This window comes from Scyliorhinus canicula, chromosome 8 (genome assembly GCF_902713615.1).
Source record: "Scyliorhinus canicula chromosome 8, sScyCan1.1, whole genome shotgun sequence".
In the NCBI taxonomy this organism is placed as follows: domain Eukaryota; kingdom Metazoa; phylum Chordata; class Chondrichthyes; order Carcharhiniformes; family Scyliorhinidae; genus Scyliorhinus; species Scyliorhinus canicula.
This window is the reverse complement of record NC_052153.1, coordinates 179,406,119-179,433,349: the sequence shown is the minus strand read 5'-3', so window position 1 is coordinate 179,433,349 and position 27,231 is coordinate 179,406,119. Positions and strand designations below refer to the sequence as shown.

Sequence of the window (27,231 nt, the reverse complement as noted above, 5' to 3'; positions counted from 1 at the left end):
GGGTTTCATAGAAACCTATAAAATTCTAACAGGACTGGGCAGGGTAAATGGAGGTATCACAATCTGAGGATACGGAATGGGCCATTTAGGATGGGGATGAGGAGAAATTTCTTCACCCAGGGAGTTGTGAGCCTGTGGAATTCATTATCAGAGGAAGTAGTTGAAGCCAAAATATTGTATGGCTTCAAGAAGCAATTAGATATAGCACTTGGGATGAAGGGGATCAAAGGCTATGGGGGGAAAGCGGGAAAGCTTTAAGTTGGATGATCAGCCATGATCATAATGAATAGCGGAGCAGGCTCGAAGGGCTGAATGGCCTCCTCCTGCTCCAATTTTCTATGTATTTTCTATGTTTCTTTTGCCTCTGCTTCCACCATTCTCATCGGCAGTCCCAAATCATTTCAATATGTGGGAAAATAGTTCCTCTGCACATCCTCCCCGTATCTCTTGCCAAGAACGTTAAATCTGTGTCCTGTAGATCTTGTATCATCAGCGAATCGGAACGGCTTTTTTCTGTCTAAGTTATCTTTACAATGTATTATTTTTCTGTAACTTTAGCAGTGCTGCCCCTAAAGGGTGAATGTGTACTGCCCAAGCTATTTGAGCTCACTATCAAGAAAGGCTTGAGGTGAGCGGTCAGTTCAGTTGGCTAGCATATGATTCAGACTAACACCAACAGCACAGGTTCAATTCCTGTTCCAGCTGAGGTAGACTTGGGGATCGGCTTTGCTGGCACTGCCGCTGAAAGCAATGATGTGGAGATGCCGGCGTTGGACTGGGGTGAGCACAGTAAGAAGTCTTACAACACCAGGTTAAAGTCCAACAGGTTTGTTTCAAACACGAGCTTTCGGAACACTGCTCCTTCCTCAGGTGAATGAAGAGGTTTGTTCCAGAAACATATATATAGACAAATTCAAAGGTGTAAGACAATGCTTAGAATGCGAGCATTTGCAGGTAATTAAGTCTTTACAGGTCCAGAGATAGGGGTAACCCCAGGTTAAAGAGGTGTGAATTGTTTCAAGCCAGGACAGTTGGTAGGATTGTGCAAGCCCAGGCCAGAGGGGGGGGGGGGGGGGGGGGGTGAATGTAATGTGACATGAATCCCCGGTCCCAGTTGAGGCCGTACTCACGTGTGCGGAACTTGGCGATTCTGCGTTGTCATGCGTCCTGAAGGCCGCCTTGGAGAATGCTTACCCTCATTCACCTGAGGAAGGAGCAGTGCTCCGAAAGCTAGTGTTTGAAACAAACCTGTTAGACTTTAACCTGGTGTTGTAAGACTTCCTACTGTGCTGAAAGCAATGTCAGACCATCACCGACAAATACTGCCAAGAAAGTAGCCCAGGTCGAAGAATCGGCAGATTATGAGAAAAAAGAACTTGCGTTTATATCGTGTCTCAGAAAATCCCAAAATGATGTGCAGCCAATAGAAGAAGTTAGAGTTGTAATCAATGCTGTAGGGAAATGCAGCAACCAATTTGCACATGGCAAGCTCCCGGCAGCAATGAGATCATCTATATCTGGTGCTGCTGGCTGAGAGGATAAATATTGGCTGCAATACATGGAAGAACCCCTCTGCTCTTCTTCAAATCGTGGCCAAGGGATATTTTACACCAACTGACAAGATCCTCGTGTAATATCCTATTACATCTGGCAGTACTCCTGACAAAGCAACTCTCTCTCAGTGTTGCACTGAAGCACCATTTGGATTATATGCCAAAGTTTACAGCGGACTTGAAGTCACAGCCTTCTAACTCAAGGACCTTCTAACCAAGGATGTCAACATGGAAAACTATAAACGGATACCGGAAGCTGGCTTTTCGAATTGACGCTGTTTCAACTCCAAGTTAAATTTATTTACATGGTACAAACACAATGTTACAAACTTTGATCAGTTAAAGAAAACACAATGACTGAAAAACCCAAGGCTGTTAATGGATTACAGATTCAGCAATAATAAGAGGCAACAACGTATACACAGCCCCCTCTGCTGAGTTAGCACTCGGTGTGAATCCTGTCTGATGGAAGGGCTGTTCACCAATCAAGGACAGAGATCAAAAGGTGAGTCATATTGAGTCCAAAACGCCAACTCTGTATCTCCCCCCCACTGGCAGACTGACTGAGTATTTCTGGCACTTTCTGTTTTATTTTTATTTCAGGGATCATCATATCAGGAATCCTAAAGCCCATGCTGGGTCCAATAAAATGTAATGAAGTAATATTTTGTGCACAGAGGGACAATAGGGCACGAATAGGAGTTAACAGAGACTGCACTCTTTTTTTAAAGCACAATTTGCCTCTAGTTGGCCATTGCAAAAGACCTCAGCGATTTTAAGTGCAAATTGCATTCAGAGGAACAGGTATCTGCCATCTTTTGCGTTAGTTTAAAAGGCAGGCCTGCCTACAACACCGGTAAAAAGAAGGCAGAAGTATGGGAAGAGATTTTTAAAAAAGACATATTACATTATAGTCCACCATCGCCCTGAACTATGTCTCACCCTGGGGGGGATTCATTCACACACCATGTATGAAATAGTCTTCTTGGAATCCTTGGCGTTGTTACATTTCAGTTGACAATCTAAACGAACTAAGGGGGCTCACGGCTTCTGCTGTCAGGGAGGCAACATTCTTCATCAAACACTATGAAGGGTCAGGCAAATTCTGATAACGGAATAGGCTACTTACAGCTCTCCAACTGCATAATGCAGGTCTGAACGTCCATCGGGAAATTCTTCAGATCCATTGGGCATGAAAGAATTAAAGTCAATCTGAAAGATTAGATCAGTAATGATGGACAGCATTATTTCACAAAATGAAATTATTTTGGCAAACAAATCAGTTTGAAATATAAATGTCAAATGCAAAAGATATAAACAATAGGTGTAATGTTACCAGCACTGCCTAATGCATTCTGCTACTTTCACACATTGTAATTTCTTGCCCAGAGTTGGCCAACTGCAGGAATTCATTGATGCACAGAGTGCTATTTCTGCACATTTAAATAATATGAAGAAGTATAATTTGATTCATTTCCTAGTGAGTGATTTGGGGAAAAGTTACACAACTAGAAAACGTGGACTGGTTACTCTTAATGCTTGGGATTTAGATTCAATAAGTTGTGGCCGAGTTGATTTCTATTGCGTCAGCAGATTTTGCCGTAATTAGGAAAATTGATTGAGATTGCTGATCATTGAAGAGATCAGAACATTACCTCAACAGAACACTTTGAGCATGTATAACAGACGAGTTCAGCATCAAAGGTTGCCTTTCCAAAACCAAATAAATCATTACCTTGAACCGTTTGCGCTGTATCTCCTGGAGACCTAAACTAGCACGAATTACGGACTGAAGCAATGCAAAGCTCTGACCATCTTGTACTAACAGGCAGTTATACCTGTGCACTTCTCCGCAAAGGCATCCCATAAATCCTTCGCATTTTAAGCAGTAGAGTTATGTAGACACCTGGTTTAAGGACATCCTTTCACAGAAGCGAATAGGATTTCTGATAGGTTGCATTGATTTTTCCAGTGTAGGTCTGGATAAATGGCAACAACCTGTCACCTCAGCAGAGGGGTCAAATAACAGGGAAAATAGATTGAAAGTGGAAGCATTGGGCTTGATTCTGCTTGAAGTGGGGCCTTGGTGGGGATAAACTCCCCGAGGTAAAAAAAAAACAATCAAAATGCCTTTGGATAATGGGGTATTTCTCAGTGCTGCAGCTGGCGAAGAACACCCTGCAAATTTTGCCGTTCAGCGGAGTTTAATTTAAATCTGCTGAATTGCGTCCAAGGGAACATTTGCTCACCTAATGTAGATGAGGGATGGAACTCATTGTCTGAGAAGGTGGTCAAGGCAGAAGCTCTCACCACATTTCTCAGGCAGCTCCTTGGGACTGAGGATGACTTTAATCCACTCTAGTGTTGGGGGTCCTGAGATGACTCAAAAGTCCGAAGCTGGGCCTGCATGCACTACCACAGGAGGGCAGGGATTGTTTGGTGAGGTGGGCGAGTGGAGTAGAGAGCTTCGTTTGGGACTCTTGTGTCAGGAATGCGGACCATGTGGTCCGCATGATATAGTTGATTAACCAAAACCAGTGCCTCAAAACTGGGGATGTTGTTCTGAGAGAGGACATCGATATTGGAGTGTCGATCCTACCACTGAATTTTCAGGATTTTGCAGAGGCGTTGCAAGTGACATTTCTTTTTTATAAATTTAGAGTACCCAATTCATTTTTTCCCAATTAAGGGGCAATTTAGCATGGCCAATCCACCTAGCTGCACGGCTTTGTGTTATGGGGTGGAACTCACGCAAACACTCCCGTACCAGCCTCCCCGAAGAAGCGCCGGAATGTGGCGACTAGGGGCTTTTCACAGTAACTTCATTTGAAGCCTACTTGTGACAATAAGCGATTTTCATCTCATTTCATTTTCGTTTCAACACTGGGAGAATGTGCTAAATCCACACGGAGAGTGACCCAGAGCCCGGATCGAACCTGGGACGTCGGCGCCATGAGGCAGAGTGCTACCCACTGCACCACCGTGCTACCCTGCTGGTGATATTTCTCCAGGAATTTGAAGTGTCTGCTGTATGTGGTACAGGAGGGTAGGTAGCACTGCCATTCTGCACACCATGAGCTTGGGGCTGGACTTCAGTCTTTGCCATCGAACACTCTTTTCCTCAGACGACTGAAGGCTGTGCTGCCACACTGGACGCAATGTCGAGTTTCATTGACTGTCCTCGCTGAGAGGAGGTTCCAAAAGGATGAGAGATGAACCAAGTTGTCCAATAGTTTCCATGGATATTTATAGTCCGGAGACAGGGTTACGCAGTGGGAGCAGTCCAGTAGAGGACATTTGCTTTCTGGCTGTTTGGCCCAAAACACCTCCGTGAATGCATTGACGAAAGTCCGGAACTTGGCCTCTGAGCGTATATAAATGATATCAATGCACTGCAGCTCGGTGACAGAGGTTGGGGTGATCTTGATTCAGGAAAGGAGGTATCGCAGGTTGAATAGTTTCCTCTTTACCCCAGTTTGTACTTGCATTGTGTCTCAGGCAGATTCATTGGTAAGCATCATGGATTGCATGTCTCAATGCAGCATGCGAGAAGATGGTACTGAATTTCTGCAGGCAGTTAAATTTGAGGAGGATGCTCCACAATCCCTTCCAGTTGATAGAATAAAGTGCCTTGGTGAGGTCAAAAAAGTCCATGAATAGAGGTTGCTGCTGTTCTCTGTATTTTATTTTGGACTTGTCTTGCTTTGAAGATAATGTCCACAGTGCCCATTAAGAGAAGGAATTTGCATTGTGACTCTGGTCGGAGCTCTTCAACTATGGAGAGAAGGCAACTAAAAAGGACTCGTGCACTGACCTTCTCTATGGTGGGCAGAACGAGGCCATTCAGCTCACTGACGACACAAAAGTTGGTGGAATTGCGCATAGCAATGAGGACCGTCAGAGGATACAGCAGGATTTAGATTGTTTGGAGACTTGGGCGGCGAGATGGTAGATGGAGTTTAATCCGGACAAATGTGAGGTAATGCATTTGAGAGGTAGGGAATATACAGTGAACAATAGAACCCTCAAGAGTATTGCCAGTCAGAGAGATCTTGGTGTACAGGTCCACAGGTCACTGAAAGGGGCAACACAGGTGGAGAAGGTAGTGAAGAAAGCATACGGCATGATTGCCTTCATTGAATAAAAATTGGCAAGTCATGCTGCAGCTGTATAGAACCTCAGTGAGGCCACACTTGGAGTATAGTGTTCAATTCTGGTCGCCACACTACCAGAAGGATGTGGAGGCTTTAGAGAGGGTGCAGAAGAGATTTACCAGGATGTTGCCTGGTATGGAAGGCATTAGCTATGAGGAGAGATTGAATAAACTTGGTTTGTTCTCACTGGAACGAAGGAGGTTCAGGGGCGACCTGATAGGGGTCTACAAAATTATGAGGGGCATAGACAGAGTGGATAGTCAGAGACTTTTCCCCAGGATAGAGGGGTCAATTACTAGGGAACATAGGTTTAACGTGCGAGGGGCAAGGTTTAGAGGATATATACGAGGTACATTTTTTACACAGAGGGGAGCGGGTGCCTGGAACCCGCTGACGGAGGGGGTGGTGGAAGCAGGGACGATAGTGACATTTAAGGGGTATTTTGACAAATACATGAATAGGATGGGAATAGAGGGATACAGACCCCGGAAGTGTAAAAGATTTTAGTTTCGACAGGCAACATATTCGGCGCAGGCTTGGAGGGCCGAAAGGCCTGTTCTTGTGCTGCACTTTTCTTTGCTCTTTGAGTCTGCACCGACTCTTCGAAAGAGCACTCTACCCATGTCTACTCATCTGTCTACCCAGCCTAATCCCCATAACCAAACCAACAAATCCCTGAACACTAAGGGACAATTTAGCGTGGCCAATCCACCTCACCTGCACATCTTTGGACTGTGGGAGGAAACCGGAGCACCCGGAGGTAACCCACACAGACCTGGGGAGAACGTACAAACTACACACAGGCAGTGACCCAAGGCCGGAATGGAACCCGGGTCCCTAGCGCTGTGAGGCAGCAGTGCTAACCACTATGGTGTCACCCCTCTATAGTTACCGCAGTCAGTCTTGCCTATTCATTTTGAAGGTGGCCACGATTAAGGTGTCTCACAAAGCCCGTGGCATGTTTTCCACCTTCCAGATGAGGAAGATGAGGTCATGTATTCATGCCAAGAGTACTTTTCCCTATTTTAGCATTTTGGCAGAGATTCTGTCCGCACTGGCAGCCATTTTGGTTCTTCGCTGTCGGATGTCCTTTTTAACTTCATGTCAGGCTGGGATTGTGGTGGTTAGCACTCTGTCGAACGTGGTCAAGAACACATGCATAGAGGAGTCAGTTCAGCTGAGGAGACACCAAACTGCTCCTTACAACAAGGGCTCACTACCTCGGTGTGTGTGTGTGCTGAGGCCTGTTTTTAAATATCAGTGTGGTGCGTCCTTGGGTCCGTGGGTGAAAAGGGGTACAGATCGCACTGAAGAATCCATGAAGAATGCATGTTATAGCTGTCAGTGAGTTGCTGTGTTTCCCACATTCTTTCCACCCATCATCCATTCTGAAGGTCATAGGTTTTTTTGTTGAACTTTAGGCCTTAAAATATTTGTAAACCTGCTTTCATCCCCTCGAATTTTGGTGATCCTTCCAATCCAGGGCCGCCCTGATATTGTGATTCAGAATCTCTTTTTTTTCTCTCAATCGTTCATGGGAAATGGACGTCTCTGGCTGGCCCAACATTTATTGCCCATCCCTGAGTTAATTTAAGAGTCAAGCACATTGCTCTGGATATGACACGAGTTCGGAGACACATAGAGGCCAGACGAGGTAAGGATGGACGATAAACTTCCCTCAAGGGCATTATGAACAAGATGGGTTTTTAACAACAATTATTTCATGTACGGAATTAGAATTTTAATCCCAGATGTCTATTGAATTCAAATTCCCTGTTCGGATGAAAAACTAGGTCACCACGCATTATCCAGGTTGACGGGGATATTAGTCTGGATTAGGTGATGGTCAGTCCAGGTTGACGGGGATATTAGTCTGGATTAGGTGATAGTCAGTCCAGGTTGATGGGGATATTAGTCTGGATTAGGTGATGGTTAGTCCAGGTTGATGGGGATATTAGTCTGGATTAGGGGATGGTCAGTCCAGGTTGACGGGGATATTAGTCTGGATTAGGGGATGGTCAGTCCAGGTTGATGGGGATATTAATCTGGATTAGGTGATGGTCAGTCCAGGTTGATGGGGATATTAGTCTGGATTAGGTGATGGTCAGTCCAGGTTGACGGGGATATTAGTCTGGATTAGGTGATGGTCAGTCCTGGTTGATGGGGATATTAGTCTGGATTAGGTGATGGTCAGTCCAGGTTGACGGGGATATTAGTCTGGATTAGGTGATGGTCAATCCAGGTTGACGGGGATATTAGTCTGGATTAGGGGATATTAGTCTGGATTAGGGGATGGTCAGTCCAGGTTGATGGGGATATTAGTCTGGATTAGGGGATGGTCAGTCCAGGTTGACTGGGGTATTAGTCTGGATTAGGGGATATTAGTCTGGATTAGGGGATGGTCAGTCCAGGTTGATGGAGATATTAGTCTGGATTAGGTGATGGTCAGTCCAGGTTGACGGGGATATTAGTCTGGATTAGGTGATGGTCAGTCCAGATTGATGGGGATATTAGTCTGGATTAGGTGATATCAGTCCAGGTTGATGGGGATATTAGTCTGGATTATGGGATGGTCAGTCCAGATTGATGGGGATATTAGTCTGGATTAGGTGATGGTCAGTCCAGGTTGATGGGGATATTAGTCTGGATTAGGTGATAGTCAGTCCAGGTTGATGGGGATATTAGTCTGGATTATGGGATGGTCAGTCCAGATTGATGGGGATATTAGTCTGGATTAGGTGATGGTCAGTCCAGGTTGATGGGGATATTAGTCTGGATTAGGTGATGGTTAGTCCAGGTTGATGGGGATATTAGTCTGGATTAGGGGATGGTCAATCCAGATTGATGGGGATATTAGTCTGGATTTGGTGATTGTCAGTCCAGGCTGATGGGGATGTTAGTCTGGATTAGGGATGGTCAATCCAGGCTGATGGGGATGTTAGTCTGGATTAGGGGATGGTCAATCCAGGCCGATGGTGATATTAGTCTGGATTAGGTGATAGTCAGTCCAGGTAGATGGGGATGTTAGTCTGGATTAGGGGATGGTCAGTCCAGGTTGACGGGGATATTAGTCTGGATTAGGGGATATTAGTCTGGATTAGGGGATGGTCAGTCCAGGTTGATGGGGATATTAGTCTGGATTAGGTGATGGTCAATCCAGGCTGATGGGGATGTTAGTCTGGATTAGGTGATGGTCAATCCAGGCCGATGGGGATGTTAATCTGGATTAGGTGATGGTCAGTCCAGGTTGACGGGGATATTAGTCTGGATTAGGGGATGGTTAGTCCAGGTTGACGGGGATATTAGTCTGGATTAGGGGATGGTCAGTCCAGGTTGATGGGGATATTAGTCTGGATTAGGGGATGGTCAGTCCAGGTTGATGGGGATATTAGTCTGGATTAGGGGATGGTCAGTCCAGGTTGACGGGGATATTAGTCTGGATTAGGGGATGGTCAGTCCAGGTTGATGGAGATATTAGTCTGGATTAGGTGATGGTTAGTCCAGGTTGACGGGGATATTAGTCTGGATTAGGGGATGGTCAGTCCAGGTTGATGGGGATATTAGTCTGGATTAGGGGATGGTCAGTCCAGGTTGACGGGGTATTAGTCTGGATTAGGGGATGGTCAGTCCAGGTTGATGGGGATATTAGTCTGGATTAGGGGATGGTCAGTCCAGGTTGACGGGGATATTAGTCTGGATTAGGTGATGGTCAGTCCAGGCCGATGGCGATATTAGTCTGGATTAGGTGATGGTCAGTCCAGGTTGATGGGGATATTAGTCTGGATTAGGGGATGGTCAGTCCAGGCTGATGGGGATATTAGTCTGGATTAGGTGATGGTCAGTCCTGGTTGATGGGGATATTAGTCTGGATTAGGGGATGGTCAGTCCAGGTTGATGGGGATTTTAGTCTGGATTAGGTGATGGTCAGTCCAGGTTGACGGGGATATTAGTCTGGATAAGGTGATTGTCAGTCCAGGTTGATGGGGATGTTAGTCTGGATTAGGTGATGGTCAGTCCAGGTTGACGGGGATATTAGTCTGGATTAGGTGATGGTCAATCCAGGTTGATGGGGATATTAGTCTGGATTAGGTGATGGTCAGTCCAGGTTGACGGGGGTATTAGTCTGGATTAGGGGATATTAGTCTGGATTAGGTGATGGTCAATCCAGGTTGACGGGGATATTAGTCTGGATTAGGGGATATTAGTCTGGATTAGGGGATGGTCAGTCCAGGTTGATGGGGATATTAGTCTGGATTAGGGGATGGTCAGTCCAGATTGATGGGGATATTAGTCTGGATTAGGTGATGGTCAGTCCAGGTTGATGGGGATATTAGTCTGGATTAGGTGATAGTCAGTCCAGGTTGATGGGGATATTAGTCTGGATTATGGGATGGTCAGTCCAGATTGATGGGGATATTAGTCTGGATTAGGTGATGGTCAGTCCAGGTTGATGGGGATATTAGTCTGGATTAGGGGATGGTCAGTCCAGATTGATGGGGATATTAGTCTGGATTAGGGGATGGTCAGTCCAGGTTGATGGGGATATTAGTCTGGATTAGGGGATGGTCAGTCCAGATTGATGGGGATATTAGTCTGGATTAGGTGATGGTTAGTCCAGGTTGATGGGGATATTAGTCTGGATTAGGGGATGGTCAGTCCAGGTTGACGGGGATATTAGTCTGGATTAGGGGATGGTCAGTCCAGGTTGACGGGGATATTAGTCTGGATTAGGTGATGGTCAGTCCAGGTTGACGGGGATATTAGTATGGATTAGGGGATATTAGTCTGGATTAGGGGATGGTCAGTCCAGGTTGATGGGGATATTAGTCTGGATTAGGTGATGGTCAATCCAGGCTGATGGGGATGTTAGTCTGGATTAGGTCATGGTCAATCCAGGCCGATGGGGATGTTAATCTGGATTAGGTCATGGTCAGTCCAGGTTGACGGGGATATTAGTCTGGATTAGGGGATGGTTAGTCCAGGTTGACGGGGATATTAGTCTGGATTAGGGGATGGTCAGTCCAGGCTGATGGGGATATTAGTCTGGATTAGGTGATGGTCAGTCCTGGTTGATGGGGATATTAGTCTGGATTAGGGGATGGTCAGTCCAGGTTGATGGGGATTTTAGTCTGGATTAGGTGATGGTCAGTCCAGGTTGATGGGGATATTAGTCTGGATTAGGTGATGGTCAGTCCAGGTTGATGGGGATGTTAGTCTGGATTAGGGGATGGTCAGTCCAGGTTGACGGGGATATTAGTCTGGATTAGGTGATTGTCAGTCCAGGTTGATGGGGATATTAGTCTGGATTAGGGGATGGTCAGTCCAGGTTGACGGGGATATTAGTCTGGATTAGGTGATGGTCAGTCCAGGTTGACGGGGGTATTAGTCTGGATTAGGGGATATTAGTCTGGATTAGGTGATGGTCAATCCAGGTTGACGGGTATATTAGTCTGGATTAGGGGATATTAGTCTGGATTAGGGGATGGTCAGTCCAGGTTGATGGGGATATTAGTCTGGATTAGGGGATGGTCAGTCCAGATTGATGGGGATATTAGTCTGGATTAGGTGATGGTCAGTCCAGGTTGATGGGGATATTAGTCTGGATTAGGTGATAGTCAGTCCAGGTTGATGGGGATATTAGTCTGGATTATGGGATGGTCAGTCCAGATTGATGGGGATATTAGTCTGGATTAGGTGATGGTCAGTCCAGGTTGATGGGGATATTAGTCTGGATTAGGGGATGGTCAGTCCAGATTGATGGGGATATTAGTCTGGATTAGGTGATGGTTAGTCCAGGTTGATGGGGATATTAGTCTGGATTAGGGGATGGTCAGTCCAGATTGATGGGGATATTAGTCTGGATTAGGTGATGGTTAGTCCAGGTTGATGGGGATATTAGTCTGGATTAGGGGATGGTCAGTCCAGGTTGACGGGGATATTAGTCTGGATTAGGTGATGGTCAGTCCAGGTTGTTGGGGATATTAGTCTGGATTAGGTGATGGTCAGTCCAGGTTGATGGGGATATTAGTCTGGATTAGGGGATGGTCAGTCCAGGTTGACGGGGATATTAGTCTGGATTAGGTGATGGTCAGTCCAGGTTGACGGGGATATTAGTCTGGATTAGGGGATATTAGTCTGGATTAGGGGATGGTCAGTCCAGGTTGATGGGGATATTAGTCTGGATTAGGTGATGGTCAATCCAGGCTGATGGGGATGTTAGTCTGGATTAGGTGATGGTCAATCCAGGCCGATGGGGATGTTAATCTGGATTAGGTGATGGTCAGTCCAGGTTGACGGGGATATTAGTCTGGATTAGGGGATGGTTAGTCCAGGTTGACGGGGATATTAGTCTGGATTAGGGGATGGTCAGTCCAGGTTGATGGGGATATTAGTCTGGATTAGGGGATGGTCAGTCCAGGTTGATGGGGATATTAGTCTGGATTAGGGGATGGTCAGTCCAGGTTGACGGGGATATTAGTCTGGATTAGGGGATGGTCAGTCCAGGTTGATGGAGATATTAGTCTGGATTAGGTGATGGTTAGTCCAGGTTGACGGGGATATTAGTCTGGATTAGGTGATGGTCAGTCCAGGTTGATGGGGATATTAGTCTGGATTAGGTGATGGTCAGTCCAGGTTGACGGGGATATTAGTCTGGATTAGGTGATGGTCAATCCAGGTTGATGGGGATATTAGTCTGGATTAGGTGATGGTCAGTCCAGGTTGACGGGGGTATTTGTCTGGATTAGGGGATATTAGTCTGGATTAGGTGATGGTCAATCCAGGTTGACGGGGATATTAGTCTGGATTAGGGGATATTAGTCTGGATTAGGGGATGGTCAGTCCAGGTTGATGGGGATATTAGTCTGGATTAGGGGATGGTTAGTCCAGGTTGATGGGGATATTAGTCTGGATTAGGTGATGGTCAGTCCAGGTTGACGGTGATATTCGTCTGGATTAGGGGATGGTCAGTCCAGGTTGACGGGGATATTAGTCTGGATTAGGGGATGGTCAGTCCAGGCTGATGGGGATATTAGTCTGGATTAGGTGATGGTCAGTCCTGGTTGATGGGGATATTAGTCTGGATTAGGGGATGGTCAGTCCAGGTTGATGGGGATTTTAGTCTGGATTAGGGGATGGTCAGTCCAGGTTGATGGGGATATTAGTCTGGATTAGGTGATGGTCAGTCCAGGTTGATGGGGATATTAGTCTGGATTAGGTGATGGTCAGTCCAGGTTGATGGGGATATTTGTCTGGATTAGGTGATGGTCAGTCCAGGTTGATGGGGATGTTAGTCTGGATTAGGTGATGGTCAGTCCAGGTTGATGGGGATATTAGTCTGGATTAGGTGATGGTCAATCCAGGTTGATGGGGATATTAGTCTGGATTAGGTGATGGTCAGTCCAGGTTGACGGGGGTATTTGTCTGGATTAGGGGATATTAGTCTGGATTAGGTGATGGTCAATCCATGTTGACGGGGATATTAGTCTGGATTAGGGGATATTAGTCTGGATTAGGGGATGGTCAGTCCAGGTTGATGGGGATATTAGTCTGGATTAGGGGATGGTCAGTCCAGGTTGACGGGGGTATTAGTCTGGATTAGGGGATATTAGTCTGGATTAGGGGATGGTCAGTCCAGGTTGATGGGGATATTAGTCTGGATTAGGGGATGGTCAGTCCAGGTTGACGGGGGTATTAGTCTGGATTAGGTGATGGTCAGTCCAGGTTGACGGGGATATTAGTCTGGATTAGGTGATGGTCAGTCCAGGTTGATGGGGATATTAGTCTGGATTAGGTGATAGTCAGTCCAGATTGATGGGGATATTAGTCTGGATTAGGTGATAGTCAGTTCAGGTTGATGGGGATATTAGTCTGGATTATGGGATGGTCAGTCCAGATTGATGGGGATATTAGTCTGGATTAGGTGATGGTCAGTCCAGGTTGATGGGGATATTAGTCTGGATTAGGTGATGGTCAGTCCAGGTTGATGGGGATATTAGTCTGGATTAGGGGATGGTTAGTCCAGGTTGATGGGGATATTAGTCTGGATTAGGTGATGGTCAGTCAAGGTTGACGGTGATATTAGTCTGGATTAGGTGATGGTTAGTCCAGGTTGATGGGGATATTAGTCTGGATTAGGGTGATGATCAGTCCAGGTTGATGGAGATATTAGTCTGGATTAGGTGATGGTCAGTCCAGGTTGATGGGGATATTAGTCTGGATTAGGGGATGGTCAGTCCAGGTTGACGGGGATATTAGTCTGGATTAGGTGATGGTCAGTCCACGTTGACGGGGATATTAGTCTGGATTAGGTGATGGTTAGTCCAGGTTGATGGGGATATTAGTCTGGATTAGGGGATGGTCAGTCCAGGTTGACGGGGTATTAGTCTGGATTAGGTGATGGTCAGTCCAGGTTGATGGGGATATTAGTCTGGATTAGGTGATGGTCAGTCCAGGTTGACGGGGATATTAGTCTGGATTAGGTGATGGTTAGTCCAGGTTGATGGGGATATTAGTCTGGATTAGGGGATGGTCAGTCCAGGTTGACGGGGTATTAGTCTGGATTAGGTGATGGTCAGTCCAGGTTGATGGGGATATTAGTCTGGATTAGGTGATGGTCAGTCCAGGTTGACGGGGATATTAGTCTGGATTAGGGGATGGTCAGTCCAGGTTGATGGGGATATTAGTCTGGATTAGGTGATGGTCAGTCCAGGTTGATGGGGATGTTAGTCTGGATTAGGTGATGGTCAGTCCAGGTTGATGGGGATATTAGTCTGGTTTAGGTGATTGTCAGTCCAGGTTGATGGGGTTATTAGTCTGGATTAGGTGATGGTCAATCCAGGCCGATGGCGATATTAGTCTGGATTAGGGGATGGTCAGTCCAGGTTGATGGGGTTATTAGTCTGGATTAGGTGATGGTCAGTCCAGGTTGATGGGGATATTAGTCTGGTTTAGGTGATTGTCAGTCCAGGTTGATGGGGATATTAGTCTGGATTAGGGGATGGTCAGTCCAGGTTGATGGGGATATTAGTCTGGATTAGGGGATGGTTAGTCCAGGTTGATGGGGATATTAGTCTGGATTAGGTGATGGTCAGTCCAGGTTGACGGTGATATTAGTCTGGATTAGGGGATGGTCAGTCCAGGTTGACGGGGATATTAGTCTGGATTAGGGGATGGTCAGTCCAGGCTGATGGGGATATTAGTCTGGATTAGGTGATGGTCAGTCCTGGTTGATGGGGATATTAGTCTGGATTAGGGGATGGTCAGTCCAGGTTGATGGGGATTTTAGTCTGGATTAGGTGATGGTCAGTCCAGGTTGATGGGGATATTAGTCTGGATTAGGTGATGGTCAGTCCAGGTTGATGGGGATGTTAGTCTGGATTAGGTGATGGTCAGTCCAGGTTGACGGGGATATTAGTCTGGATTAGGGGATGGTCAGTCCAGGTTGATGGGGATATTAGTCTGGATTAGGTGATGGTCAGTCCAGGTTGACGGGGATATTAGTCTGGATTAGGGGATGGTCAGTCCAGGTTGACGGGGATATTAGTCTGGATTAGGTGATGGTCAGTCCAGGTTGATGGGGATATTAGTCTGGATTAGGTGATGGTCAGTCCAGGTTGACGGGGATATTAGTCTGGATTAGGGGATGGTCAGTCCAGGTTGATGGGGATATTAGTCGGGATTAGGTGATGGTCAGTCCAGGTTGATGGGGATGTTAGTCTGGATTAGGTGATGGTCAGTCCAGGTTGATGGGGATATTAGTCTGGTTTAGGTGATTGTCAGTCCAGGTTGATGGGGTTATTAGTCTGGATTAAGTGATGGTCAATCCAGGCCGATGGCGATATTAGTCTGGATTAGGTGATGGTCAGTCCAGGTTGATGGGGATATTAGTCTGGTTTAGGTGATTGTCAGTCCAGGTTGATGGGGATATTAGTCTGGATTAGGGGATGGTCAGTCCAGGTTGATGGAGATATTAGTCTGGATTAGGTGATGGTTAGTCCAGGTTGATGGGGATATTAGTCTGGATTAGGTGATGGTCAGTCCAGGTTGATGGGGATATTAGTCTGGATTTGGTGATTGTCAGTCCAGGCTGATGGGGATGTTAGTCTGGATTAGGGATGGTCAATCCAGGCTGATGGGGATGTTAGTCTGGATTAGGGGATGGTCAATCCAGGCCGATGGGGATATTAGTCTGGATTAGGTGATACTCAGTCCAGGTAGATGGGGATGTTAGTCTGGATTAGGTGATGTTTGGTCCGACAGTTGACAGCCCCTTTCACAGCAGGGGTGATCCAAACATCCTTGCGGTTCCCTGCTTCGACAATGACGTGGTCAACAGGTGCCGATGTTTGGAGTGAGGGTTTTGCGATTAGTCTTGTATTTGTCTATCTGATGCAGGTTTTTTTTAAATTCTAGCAGCCGGTTCCTCTCTTTGAACCTGCAATGGACCAAAACTGAATTCATCACTGAATTCACAAACAAGTCCCATATTTAGTCCCTCAAGAGGTTCTTGAAATTAATTTTAATTTGCACAAGACTAACATGTTAAAATCTTTGAGATCTTAGGATATATCAGATTTACTAGGAAACTGACTCCTGTACACCAAATGAAATTGGCAAGTAATTCTTAATCACTTCTTTACTGTCATTTCCAGAGACCTAAAATCTCTGGTGAGACACTAATTAAAAATGCAGATTTTCTTCCGATTAATGAATTTGAAACTGCAGTAATAAAACTGGGTGGCACAGGGGTTAGCACTGCTTCCTCACAGCACCAGGGTCCCAGGTTCAATTCTGGTGTCCGATGACGGTCCGTGCGGAGTCTGCATGTTCTCCCCATGTCTGCATGGTTTTCCTCCGGGTGCTCCGGTTTCTTCCCACAGTCCAAAGATATGCAGGTTGGGTGGACTGGCCATGAAATATTACCCCTCTGTCCAAAGATGTGTAGTTTTGATGGGGTTACGGGGATAGGAGCAGGGGATAGGGCCTGGGTAGGGTCTTTCAGCGGGTCAGGCAGTGCAGACTCAATGGGCTGAATGGCTTCCTTCTGCACTGTAGGAATTCTATGATTTTCTGAGAGTCTATGCACTGGATTACAATTCTTACTGATGTCAAGTTAACTGACTCGCAGAAGATTTTCGGTTTGTCATTATACAAATGAATCTGAGCAGAAATCTGAACTCCCGAAGACTAATTTGAAAACCTGTGCAACTTTGAATTCAGTTTACGCCAGGATTATCAATTGTGCTCAAACCTCGAGATCCTTGCGGGTAGGGATCTTTTGCTTCTCCCCAAACTGTTCTATTTTGTCTTTTATACAATCGGCCAAGTACACAGCCAGTTCCCAAGCCGCTGTCAATTTCTCTTGAAACTTGAACCTTGGGCACACCCTCAGACTGAAGGGACGATCCTTTAAAACAGAGATTCTTCAGCCAGAGGGCGGTGAATCTATGGAACTCTTTTCCGCAGAAGGCTGTGGAGTCCAAGTCACTGATTGTCTTTAATACAGAGGTAGATCGGTTCATGATTAATAAGAAGATCAGGGACTATGGGGAGATGGCAGGAGAATGGGGATGAGAAATAAATCCGCCATGATTGAATGGTGGAGCAGACCCGATGGACTGAATGGCCTAATTCTGTTCCTATGTCTTATGTATCCAGCTGCCAAGTGGTGCCAACCAGGGATGGCTGAGCCACCAATCTCCCCTCCAACGTCCCCTATACATGAAGAGATGTTGCTATTCCTGCTCCTGCAGCTCCCCAACTGGCATGGCTCAAATTGGAAAGTTAACAGAGCTTGTGTGCTTGGGCACTCTGCTGTGGCTCTTGAACGAAGTGCTCTGATTGGTCAAAGCCATCGTGCCAACATTCTCGAGGTCACGCAGATAAGATGATTCACCAGCAGGAGGCAGCGCTTGATTCAAGAAGATGATTCAACGACCACCAGAGATCCCCATTGCTACCTTTGTTCAACTGACCGTAACACAGGAAACAAAGAAAGGGGAACAAACCATTCAGCCCCTCAAACCTGCTCTGTCGTTCAACTGATTGTGGATGCTCGCCGTATAAACTCAACTTAAACACCGTTGCCGAAGATGCTGATAAGATATTATGTGCATGCATCCCTCACACTAATGGTTGATGGAACTTATAGATATTGGTAGTGGGGTGTAACATAACACGTAAAGTATTCTCTACTTTGAACTGAAAATGAACAATCTGTGAGTTCAGCCTCATGGGGGAAGATGTTTTAAAAAAAATATAAATTCAGAGTACCCAATTAATTTTTTCCAATTAAGGGGCAACTTAGTGTGGCCAATCCACCTACCCTTCACATCTTTGAGTTGTGGGGGAAAAACCCATGAAAACACTGAGAGAATGTGCAAACTCCACATGGACAGTGACCCAGAGTCAGGATCGAACCTGGGACCTCGGCGCCGTGAGGCAGCAGTGCTAACCACTGTGCCACCATGCTGCCCAAGGTGGTGGTTAAATGGTAACGTCATTGGATGAATAATTCAGGGACACAGGCTCTGCAGCTGTGGGTTCAAATCCCACCGCGACAGCTTGTGGTGTTTAAATTGAATATATATATATTTAAATCTCAAATTGAAAGCTATTTTCAGTAAGAGTGGCCGTGAAACAATCATTGATTGCATTAAAAACTCACTTGGTTCACTCATGCCCTTTAGGGAGGGAAAGCTGCCCTCCTTACCAGCTCAGTCCAACATGCGACTCCACATCCACAGTAATGTGGTTGAGTGAAATGACCTGGTAAGCCACTCGGTTCAAGGGCAATTCAGGATGGGCAATGTGGTAGTATGACTATGGGTATTACGGTACCTGGGAGTGTGAGCTGTCATTGGTGCAGAGGGCTCGCTGCCCATTGGCCCAAGTATTGTGTTCTCCGTATTCCTATTGGCTAAGAGGAAGGTAGCTCCGCCTACGAGGCGGGGTATAAGAACCCGTGTGCCCCAGCAGCCAGGCCATTTCTGTACATCTGCTGCCGGGCTCATTTCTTGCTGATTAAAGCCTTTCGTTTTGGACTTCACCTACGTTTCGTGTCCATTGATTGTGCATCAGGCAACAAATGCTGGCTTTGCCAGCGGCACCTAGATCCCATGAAGGAATAAAGAAAAAAAAGTGACAAATCAATTACCCTTCATTTGTTAGAACGGGAGCTCTCAATCTCAGTACTGTCATGTCTGAAGTTCATGGTGGTGGAGGGGTTTTGCTCTTCAGGTTATAACATTTTGTTGCAATCTCTCACCACCTACAATTCAATATCTGATACATTCTTCCTTCCTTTAGTACTGGTGAAGAGCCAAACGGATTTGAAAATTGACTATTTTCTCTCCTTACAGATGCTGCCTGACGTGATGAGTTTTTTCTCCAGCCTCTTCTGTTCTTCTTTCAGATTCCGCTACCCATAGTATTTTGCTTATATTTGATTGGTGTCGCCAGCTTGCGTCCTTCGACTTGTCACAAAAGAGGATCTGCTCTTGATCCTGCAGATTTTACACAATCTGTGCTCCATGCTGGGCAAAGCTGATGTAATCCACGTCGCAGTATGGCTTCCCTGCCGCCCTGCCCCTTCAAAATAAATCGCAGGCGCTGTGCAATGCTGCCGATGGGTGAGCTGCTGACCTCCGAGTAGAACACTGAATTCTCTAACCTGTCAGTCACATCTGAACGTGCTCGGTAAAATCTCTTGAGGTTATCAGATGGCTGTCAGATAGATGGTCTGCAAGTCAGCAAGATGTACGGAGCAGGAGGTTAATAGGCATCAGATTGAGCCACTTGACGCATGTTGTTCGCGGAAATGGTAATCACGGTGCTAAGATAGCTCAGGCTATCCCGCATTTTCAGCTGCGACCTGAAGTAACCTCCTCCCACCTCCTTGTCCCTTTCTTTACAAATTGCTTCCCGCTATAAAGTGTCTGCAGCTGGGGCGTGCCTTTTGATGCTATCAGCTCCCTGCTGCTTAATGTCTCCTCCTGAATTTGGTTTATATCAATTGACTTTTAAGCTTTGCAAAGGATCGGTCGTTTGTCGATCCACCATGTTTTCGGTTATTGTGCTTGATGGTACTTGGGAATTGTCTCACTTCACCTTTTCTAAATCACGCTGTGCAATAGGCGTGTCTTAACAAAGAACAAAGAAAAGTACAGCACAGGAACAGGCCCTTCAGCCCTCCAAGCCTGTGCCAAGCATACTGCCCGTCTAAACTAAAACCTTCTACACTTCCTGGGTCCATATCCCTCTATTCCCATCCTATTCATGTATTTGTCAAGATGCCCCTTAAATGTCACTATCGTCCCTGCTTCCACCACCCCCTCCGGCAGCGAGTTCCAGGCACCCACTACCCTCTGTGTACAAAAACTTGCATCATACATCTCCTCTAAACCTTGCCCCTCGCACCTTAAACCTATGCCCCCTAGTAATTAACCCCTTTACCCTGGGGAAAAGCCTCTGACTATCCACTCTGTCTATGCCCCTCATAATTTTGGTAGACCTCTATCAGGTCGCCCCTCAACCTCCGTCGTTCCAGTGAGAACAAACCGAGTTCATTCAACCGCTCCTCATAGCTAATGCCCTCCATACCAGGCAACATCCTGGTAAATCTTTTCTGCACCCTCTCTAAAGCCTCCACATCCTTCTGGTAGTGTGGCGACCAGAATGTCTTCAGGTTTCACAATTTAACTCACTTCTTTTTGTAGTGTTACAACAGCATCTGACACAGTGCCTTCATCACCATGGAAACTCTGGCAACATTGCATAGAGAGAGGACCTGTCAGTGTGATCAACTTGGCCAATAGAAACAATTTGTCCAGGCCAACAGGGAGGGGTGGGGATTGGATGGAGAGCAAGGTCTGGCTTTAGGGGAGGGGTCTGGATGAAAAGGGGGATTCTCAATGGAGAGAGGGTTTTCCGGACAGCGGGAGGTGGCGGCGCAATGGTATTGATGCTGGACTAGTAATCCAGAGACCCAGGATAATGCTCTGGGACCTGAGATCAAATCCCACCACAGAAAATGGCGGAATTTGAATTCAATGAAAATAATCGGCGTTGAAAAGTTTAATGATGACAATGAAACCTTTGCCAGACTGTCATAAACTCATCTGGTTCACTCATGCCCTTTAGGGAAGGAAATCTGCCACCCTTACCTGGTCTGGCCGACATGTGACTCTAGACCCAACAATGTGGTTGACTTTTAAATGCCCTCTCAAGGAAAATTAGGAATGGGCAATCATTACTTGACTAGACCAGTGATACCAGCATCCCATAAAATAGGTCAGGCAGTGTCTGACTAAAGAGTAGGAACTGATTGATGGTCGGAGGTTGTGAAGGAAATTTGCAGCCGAAGTATGTTAATATATCTGCATTGTGTGAACTGTCTTTTTCAATAAAATTGTGTATGTAGCTAAAAACAGCAATGCCATTGCCAATACTGACCCAGAACAAGGGCTGAATTCTCCGCACCCCGACGGTGAAATCATGTTTGGTGACAGGGCAGAGAATCCGATTTCGTGCACGAAATCGGGACCGGTGCCAGTTCCGCGATTCTCTTCCCCCTCCGCAAAGCGCCGTACTCCGCCGACTATCCACCACCTGAGGCCATTGCCTGAGGCCCGTCCCGCTATTCTCCGTCCCCAACCGGCTGAATTCCCGACGGCCTGGACCACTCATGGTCCCACCTCCATGATACCTGGGTGGCGGTGCAGACTCGGAAGTGCGGGGGGGTGGGCCATATCGGTAGCTGGAGCTGCAAGCTCCACGACAGCTGCCTCCTTAGCCCCCTGCAAGACAGTGAATCTGTGGCATTTTGACGCCAGTTTTCCTGGCGTAAGAGACCACAGTTTTCAAGATGGCGTGGGGACATACTCCTGAAAATGGAGAATCCAGCCCCAGGTGTCTTCTCCTTTCCAAATTCTGTTCAATGAAGACATTGAAATGTTGTGCTTCCTTTTATAATAAAGATCCAAAAGTTTGAGGACTAACCTGGACTTTTATATATTCAACCATGGGATGCATGCGTCATCTGCTAGGTCAGAATATATTGCCCATCTCTAATTGACCTTGAGAAGGCGGTGGTGAGCTGACTAATGGAACCGCTGAAGTCCATGAGGTGTAAGCGTACCCAGAGTGCTGATAGGGAGAGAATTCCAGGTTTTTGATCCAGCGACGTGAAAGTACGATGAAATATTTCCATGTCAGGATGCTGAGTAACTTGGAGAGCAACTTGCAGGTAGTGGAATTCCCAGGTATCTGCCGCCTTTGCTCTTCTAGATGGTAGTGGTTGTGGGCGCCAATCAAGTGGGCTGCTTTGTTCTGGATGTGTTGTTACAGCAGCACACACCTGGGGGAGTCAATCGTATTCCATCACATTCCTGACTTGTAGAGTGTGGATAGATTTTGGGGATCAGGAGGTAACCTAAGCTCACTGGTGGGAGTGGCGAGCAGGCCCCCAATTGTGACTACACGGTAAAACAGAATATAAAAGAATAATGGGAGCTTGTCAGAAAATTGCGATAATCATGGGGGATTTTAACCTGCAGACTGACTAGAAAAATCAGGGGCAAAATTCTCCGATGTCCGTCGCAATGCCTGGGACCGGCGGGTAAAAACGGCGCTGATGACTCCGGCGTCGGGTCCCGCAAAACATTGCGTATTCTCCGGGCCCGAATGGGCCAGCAACGGCGTTACGCAATTCAGGTCGGTTTCACCCGCTGCGGACGTGGCACGTCGGTTGACGTCGGGCGACTTCATCAACGCCGCCCGGCGAGACATCACATAAAGAGCCCCCCCCCAACCCACCGGCACTCGCAGTTTGTCAGTTCTCTCTCTCTTTGTCAGTTCTATCTCTCTTCCCACCCCCTCCAACCCACTGGCACTCGCAGTTTGTCAGTTCTCTCTCTCTTTGTCAGTTCTCTCTCTCTTTGTCAGTTCGCTCTCTCTTCCCACCACCCCAACCCACCGGCACTCGCAGTTTGTCAGTTCTCTCTCTCTCCCCGGCCTGTCACCCACCTCCACACTGAACGGCGTCAACCATCAGCACTGGTTGACGCCGATAAATACCTACTTTGATTAACGCTGATGTGACCCGTGGCCACATCAGCGGGACTTCGCCCATTCGGGCCGGAGAATAACATAGAACATAGAACAGTACAGCACAGAACAGGCCCTTCGGCCCTCGATGTTGTGCCGAGCAATGATCACCCTACTCAAACCCACGTACCCACCCTATACCCGTAACGCAACAACCCCCCCCCCCCCACCCCAACCTTACTTACCTTTTAGGACACTGCGGGCAATTTAGCATGGCCAATCCACCTAACCCGCACATCTTTGGACTGTGGGAGGAAACCGGAGCACCCGGAGGAAACCCACGCACACACAGGGAGGACGTGCAGACTCCGCACAGACAGTGACCCAGCCAGGAATCGAACCTGGGACCCTGGAACTGTGAAGCATTTATGCTAACCACTATGCTACCGTTAAACCGTTATGCTACATAAAACCGTTGCATCCCGCCGGCCCCCGCCATTCTCTGAGGCGGGCGGCGGGATTGGCGGCACGCCGACTTCTGGCGGGTGGGAGAATTCTGGACATGGCGGGAGCGGGATTCTCGGCGCCCCGGGTGATTCTCCGACACTGCGTGGGGTCGGAGAATTTTGCCCCGTTTCTTAGAACTGCACATTCTGGAGCCCACCAGAGAGCAGGCTGCACTAGACCTGGTAATATGCAATTAGCGGATCCATTGATATCCTAATTGATAGTGAACACACCTCGAGGTAGTATTAGGAAAATTAAGATAGTTTAAGGAATTTATATTTGTATTGGTAAACATTAGTAATAATTTTAAGTGTGTTTACTTTATTATTTCTGTGCCTAATAGTATAAAATCTATATTATGATTCATGCTGGACCAAGATGTTTGTATCTGCGGGCATTAGTTAAGTTCTAACTGTGCTTCTATTGTGCTTAGAGAGGGTTATGGCATGACGAGTGAATAAATAGGCCAGCAGAAGTATGCGGCATTGCTTAGCAACTGGGGCCTTGGAAGGTAGAGAAGCTTTTCAGCTTTAGTTTAGTTAATTTGATTGTAGGACAGGATGGGAGCTTCAAAAAGGCAGGTTTCCAAAAGCACAAATTATAGTCCAGATGACCAGGGAATTGGGAGTGTTGAAGATGACAGGAGTTAAGAGAACAGAGACCAAGGCATGATTCAGAAGAATTCAAGGAATAGTAAACACCATTTTCTGAGTTAAAGAGCAATTGCAGTAACTAGGTACAAATTGGCACAGCAGACTTCACAGGTATTGAAATATTTGATGTCATTTTAATACAGTCTGGGAATCGCGAGTTAAAGCAATTGTGAGCAGCTTGCACAACAGTCAAGACAAAGTAATCCTAAAGGCGCTGGTGTGAAATCATGGACTGATTCGCTGTTAAAAGCTTTGTTTAAAAGTGTCCATGCAAAATCTGGACTGGGTTTCAGAATACAAACCGCGTTATCATGAGAAAAGATTTTAAGGCGTGTTTTTGGGAGTGGAGTTTAGAAACTCTCATCTGGGGGGATTCTGAGATGAAATCCACAGAGACTAACTTGAGTTCAGAGCCGAGTGTATGTATTTGACTACAGTCATCTTGTATGCTTCGAAAGGACTTTGTGTGTTAATGAGACCATTGTAGTTTAAGATGTAATTTGTGACCCATGTTAATCCTACAATCTGTGTAATGACAAAGCTAAAGGTGCAGCAAAGCAGCACTGTATTACAATCCAATTTTTTCATGTTTAATTAATGTTTATCTTGTTGTTAAAATTAATTAGCGGTCCTGTGACTCTGTTCCTCCACATTTTATAAAAAATAAATAAATGTTACGGTCTTTTGAGCCAAGGTTGCATTCTGGGATTTCCCTGGCCAGTGATAGCCCCAAATGGGATCATAACAGTAGCAGCGATCATAATTTGATTGAATTTTGCATTCAGTTCGAGAGAGCGATGAGTGCGGCCACGACTAGTATCCTGAACTAGCTAAAGTGAACTGGCAAACGTGGTGAAGAGAAAGATCAACAAATGTTCATTGCAGATGTTCAAAGGGATATTTCAGAATACACAGAATAGACACATTTCAATGAGAAAGAAACATTCCAAAGGGAGGGCCCACCATTCATGGTGAACTGAAAAAGTTGAAGACAGTATTAAACTTAAAGAAAAAACAGATTTGCGCAGAGAAGGGTGGCAAGTTAGAAGATTGGAAATAATGTAAAGAACAACAAACATTGTTGGGATTGATAAAGAGGGAACAATTAATAGTGCTAATAGTAGGCAGCATGGTGGCATTGTGGATAGCACAATTGCTTCACAGTTCCAGGGTCCCAGATTCGATTCCCGGCTTGGGTCACTGTGCGGAGTCTGCACATCCTCCCCGTGTGTGTGTGGGTTTCCTCCGGGTGCACCGGTTTCCTCCCACAGTCCAAAGATGTGCAGGTTAGGTGGATTGGCCAAGATAAATTGCCCTTAGTGTCCAAAATTGTCTTTAGGGTTGGGTAGGGTGACTGGATTGTGGGGATAGGGTGGAGGTGTTGACCTCGGGTAGGGTGCTCTTTGCAAGAGCCGATGCAGATTTGATGGGCCGAGTGGCCTCCTTCTGCACTGTAAATTCTATGAATTAGAGTGTGAGGGAAAGCTAGTTAGCAATATAAAGACAGATAGTAACAGTTTCTACAGATATATAAATAAGAACAGATGACAGAGTGAGCATTTGTCCTATTGGAAGTATGTATGGAGAATGTAAGGAGATGGCAGATGAATTGAACAGCTATTTTGCATCAGTCTTCACTATAGTGGACACAAGTAACATCCCAAAATAGCTAATTAGCTGTAGATCAGTAAATGGAAGGGTGGGAGGAACGCAGGGAAATTACAATCACCAGGGAATTGATAATGAGCAAATTATTGGATCTGCGGGATGACAAACCTCCTGCCGTGGTGGGATTCAAACTGGTTTCCCACAACCTCGTGTATCAAGTTAAACACAAAGTTGCCCCAAAATTGGGCATACTATTTTAAACATGATCTAATCAATAGCTGGACATAAAAGTTAAAAAAAATGCAACTAAAACTGAATATTTATTACATGCTAGATACTGTTTTGAAATTCACCGTGTGCTTCCAGTAATCTATAATATCAGATCCAAATCATGCTCCTATTTTACCTTTGCTAATAGACTTCTGCTCATTGTGTATACAAACTTCAAGTTTCACATTTTCTCTTCTTATCTGCCCAACTGTACATTTGTTTGCAACAATGGCTAACAGACTCTTCTGTGTTATAGACAGACCCCAACAATTACCAATGCACTCTCAGTATTCCCTGTTTTAATATTGTAGATAAGCAAAGGAAAACATTCCAGTAAACATCTTTTTCTCGGTATTTACTGCAGCAGAAACCAAGCAAGGCTATGAATTGGGAATAATAGGAAATCTGATGCCTGGCAGATAGCTGAAGAATTGATTCCACGTGCTGAAGCCCCTGGTTTGAAAACCTACGGCACACAGTAATATTCATCTATCATTCACCTACTTTGTGCAATATCTAAATTTGTTCAGATACTTTTCAAGCTCAGTCAGTATCCTTTATGCCAGTAATTGCAATGATGCGTCAGTATGCAAATTCGGTGTTTTAATTAATGACAATTGGGTAGAGACAGACTGGAGAAGTAGGACAGTCTGAAAGATGGGTTTGTAAGCATAGGTTCCACTGCTTAACATCTCAGGTTATTTCTAGTCAAAATAAATTGAGTTGCAATTGGGTTATTAGGCACCCGAACAGCATATTACGCAGGAACAAAGCCATCACCTTGTCACATCTGTTCAGAATAGTGAAAACGGCAGTAAACCCAGAGTTGACCATGACATTCACTCAGAAGATCCACATTAAGACCAATTTTAGGCAAAGACATAAGGATTGTTCACACAGATAATACGTTGCAGCTTTAAGAACACAGACAAATGCTGTTCAAACATCATCCAGTGACTTGAAATGCCTACCTTATTGAATAAAGGACAACCCCATTTTTAAAAATTCTCAGTAATTTGTTCTCCGTTGTCACCTCGTGGAAGTTGGCTCCTTTCTCATTGGCAAAGAACAAATCTGGTTTCCAGATTGAATCCAACATCGATGGGTCCAAGTCTAGAGAGTCATCAGGATACTCGCTGTATGCCAGTCTGGGATCATTCCATTGCTGACGCAGAAAGATATTTAGACGGTAATCCTGTAGGGAATAAACAAGATTAAAATATTGATTTACCTTTGAAGTTAATGGTCTCTTTGCCACTGAAGTCTTATCTGCCTTTAGATTGCAAGACAGCATGCATGACTCTGAAATGGGAGGTCGTTAGTTGAAGTACCACTCTCAGAAGAAAAGTACATAATTAGTATGCATTCCTGCACAATACTGGCTTAGTCTGATAACATTAGTGATGCTGAGCAGTGGGGAAGCGATAAATTGAGGCCCCA

The 27,231-nt window shown here is 45.9% G+C and overlaps 1 protein-coding gene across 2 annotated transcripts in view; it reads right to left on the bottom strand.

The window, feature by feature from the left end:
• Positions 1 to 27,231, bottom strand: part of glra3 (glycine receptor, alpha 3) — a 291,131-nt gene that overhangs the window by 119,075 nt on the left and 144,825 nt on the right. For both annotated transcript variants that reach the window (XM_038805770.1, XM_038805771.1), the window contains exons 4-5: positions 26,763 to 26,986; positions 2,683 to 2,765 (exon numbers count right to left, since the gene is read on the bottom strand). In XM_038805770.1, coding sequence (XP_038661698.1) covers positions 2,683 to 2,765; positions 26,763 to 26,986 — 307 coding nt within the window. The remainder of the gene's footprint in view (positions 1 to 2,682; positions 2,766 to 26,762; positions 26,987 to 27,231) is intronic.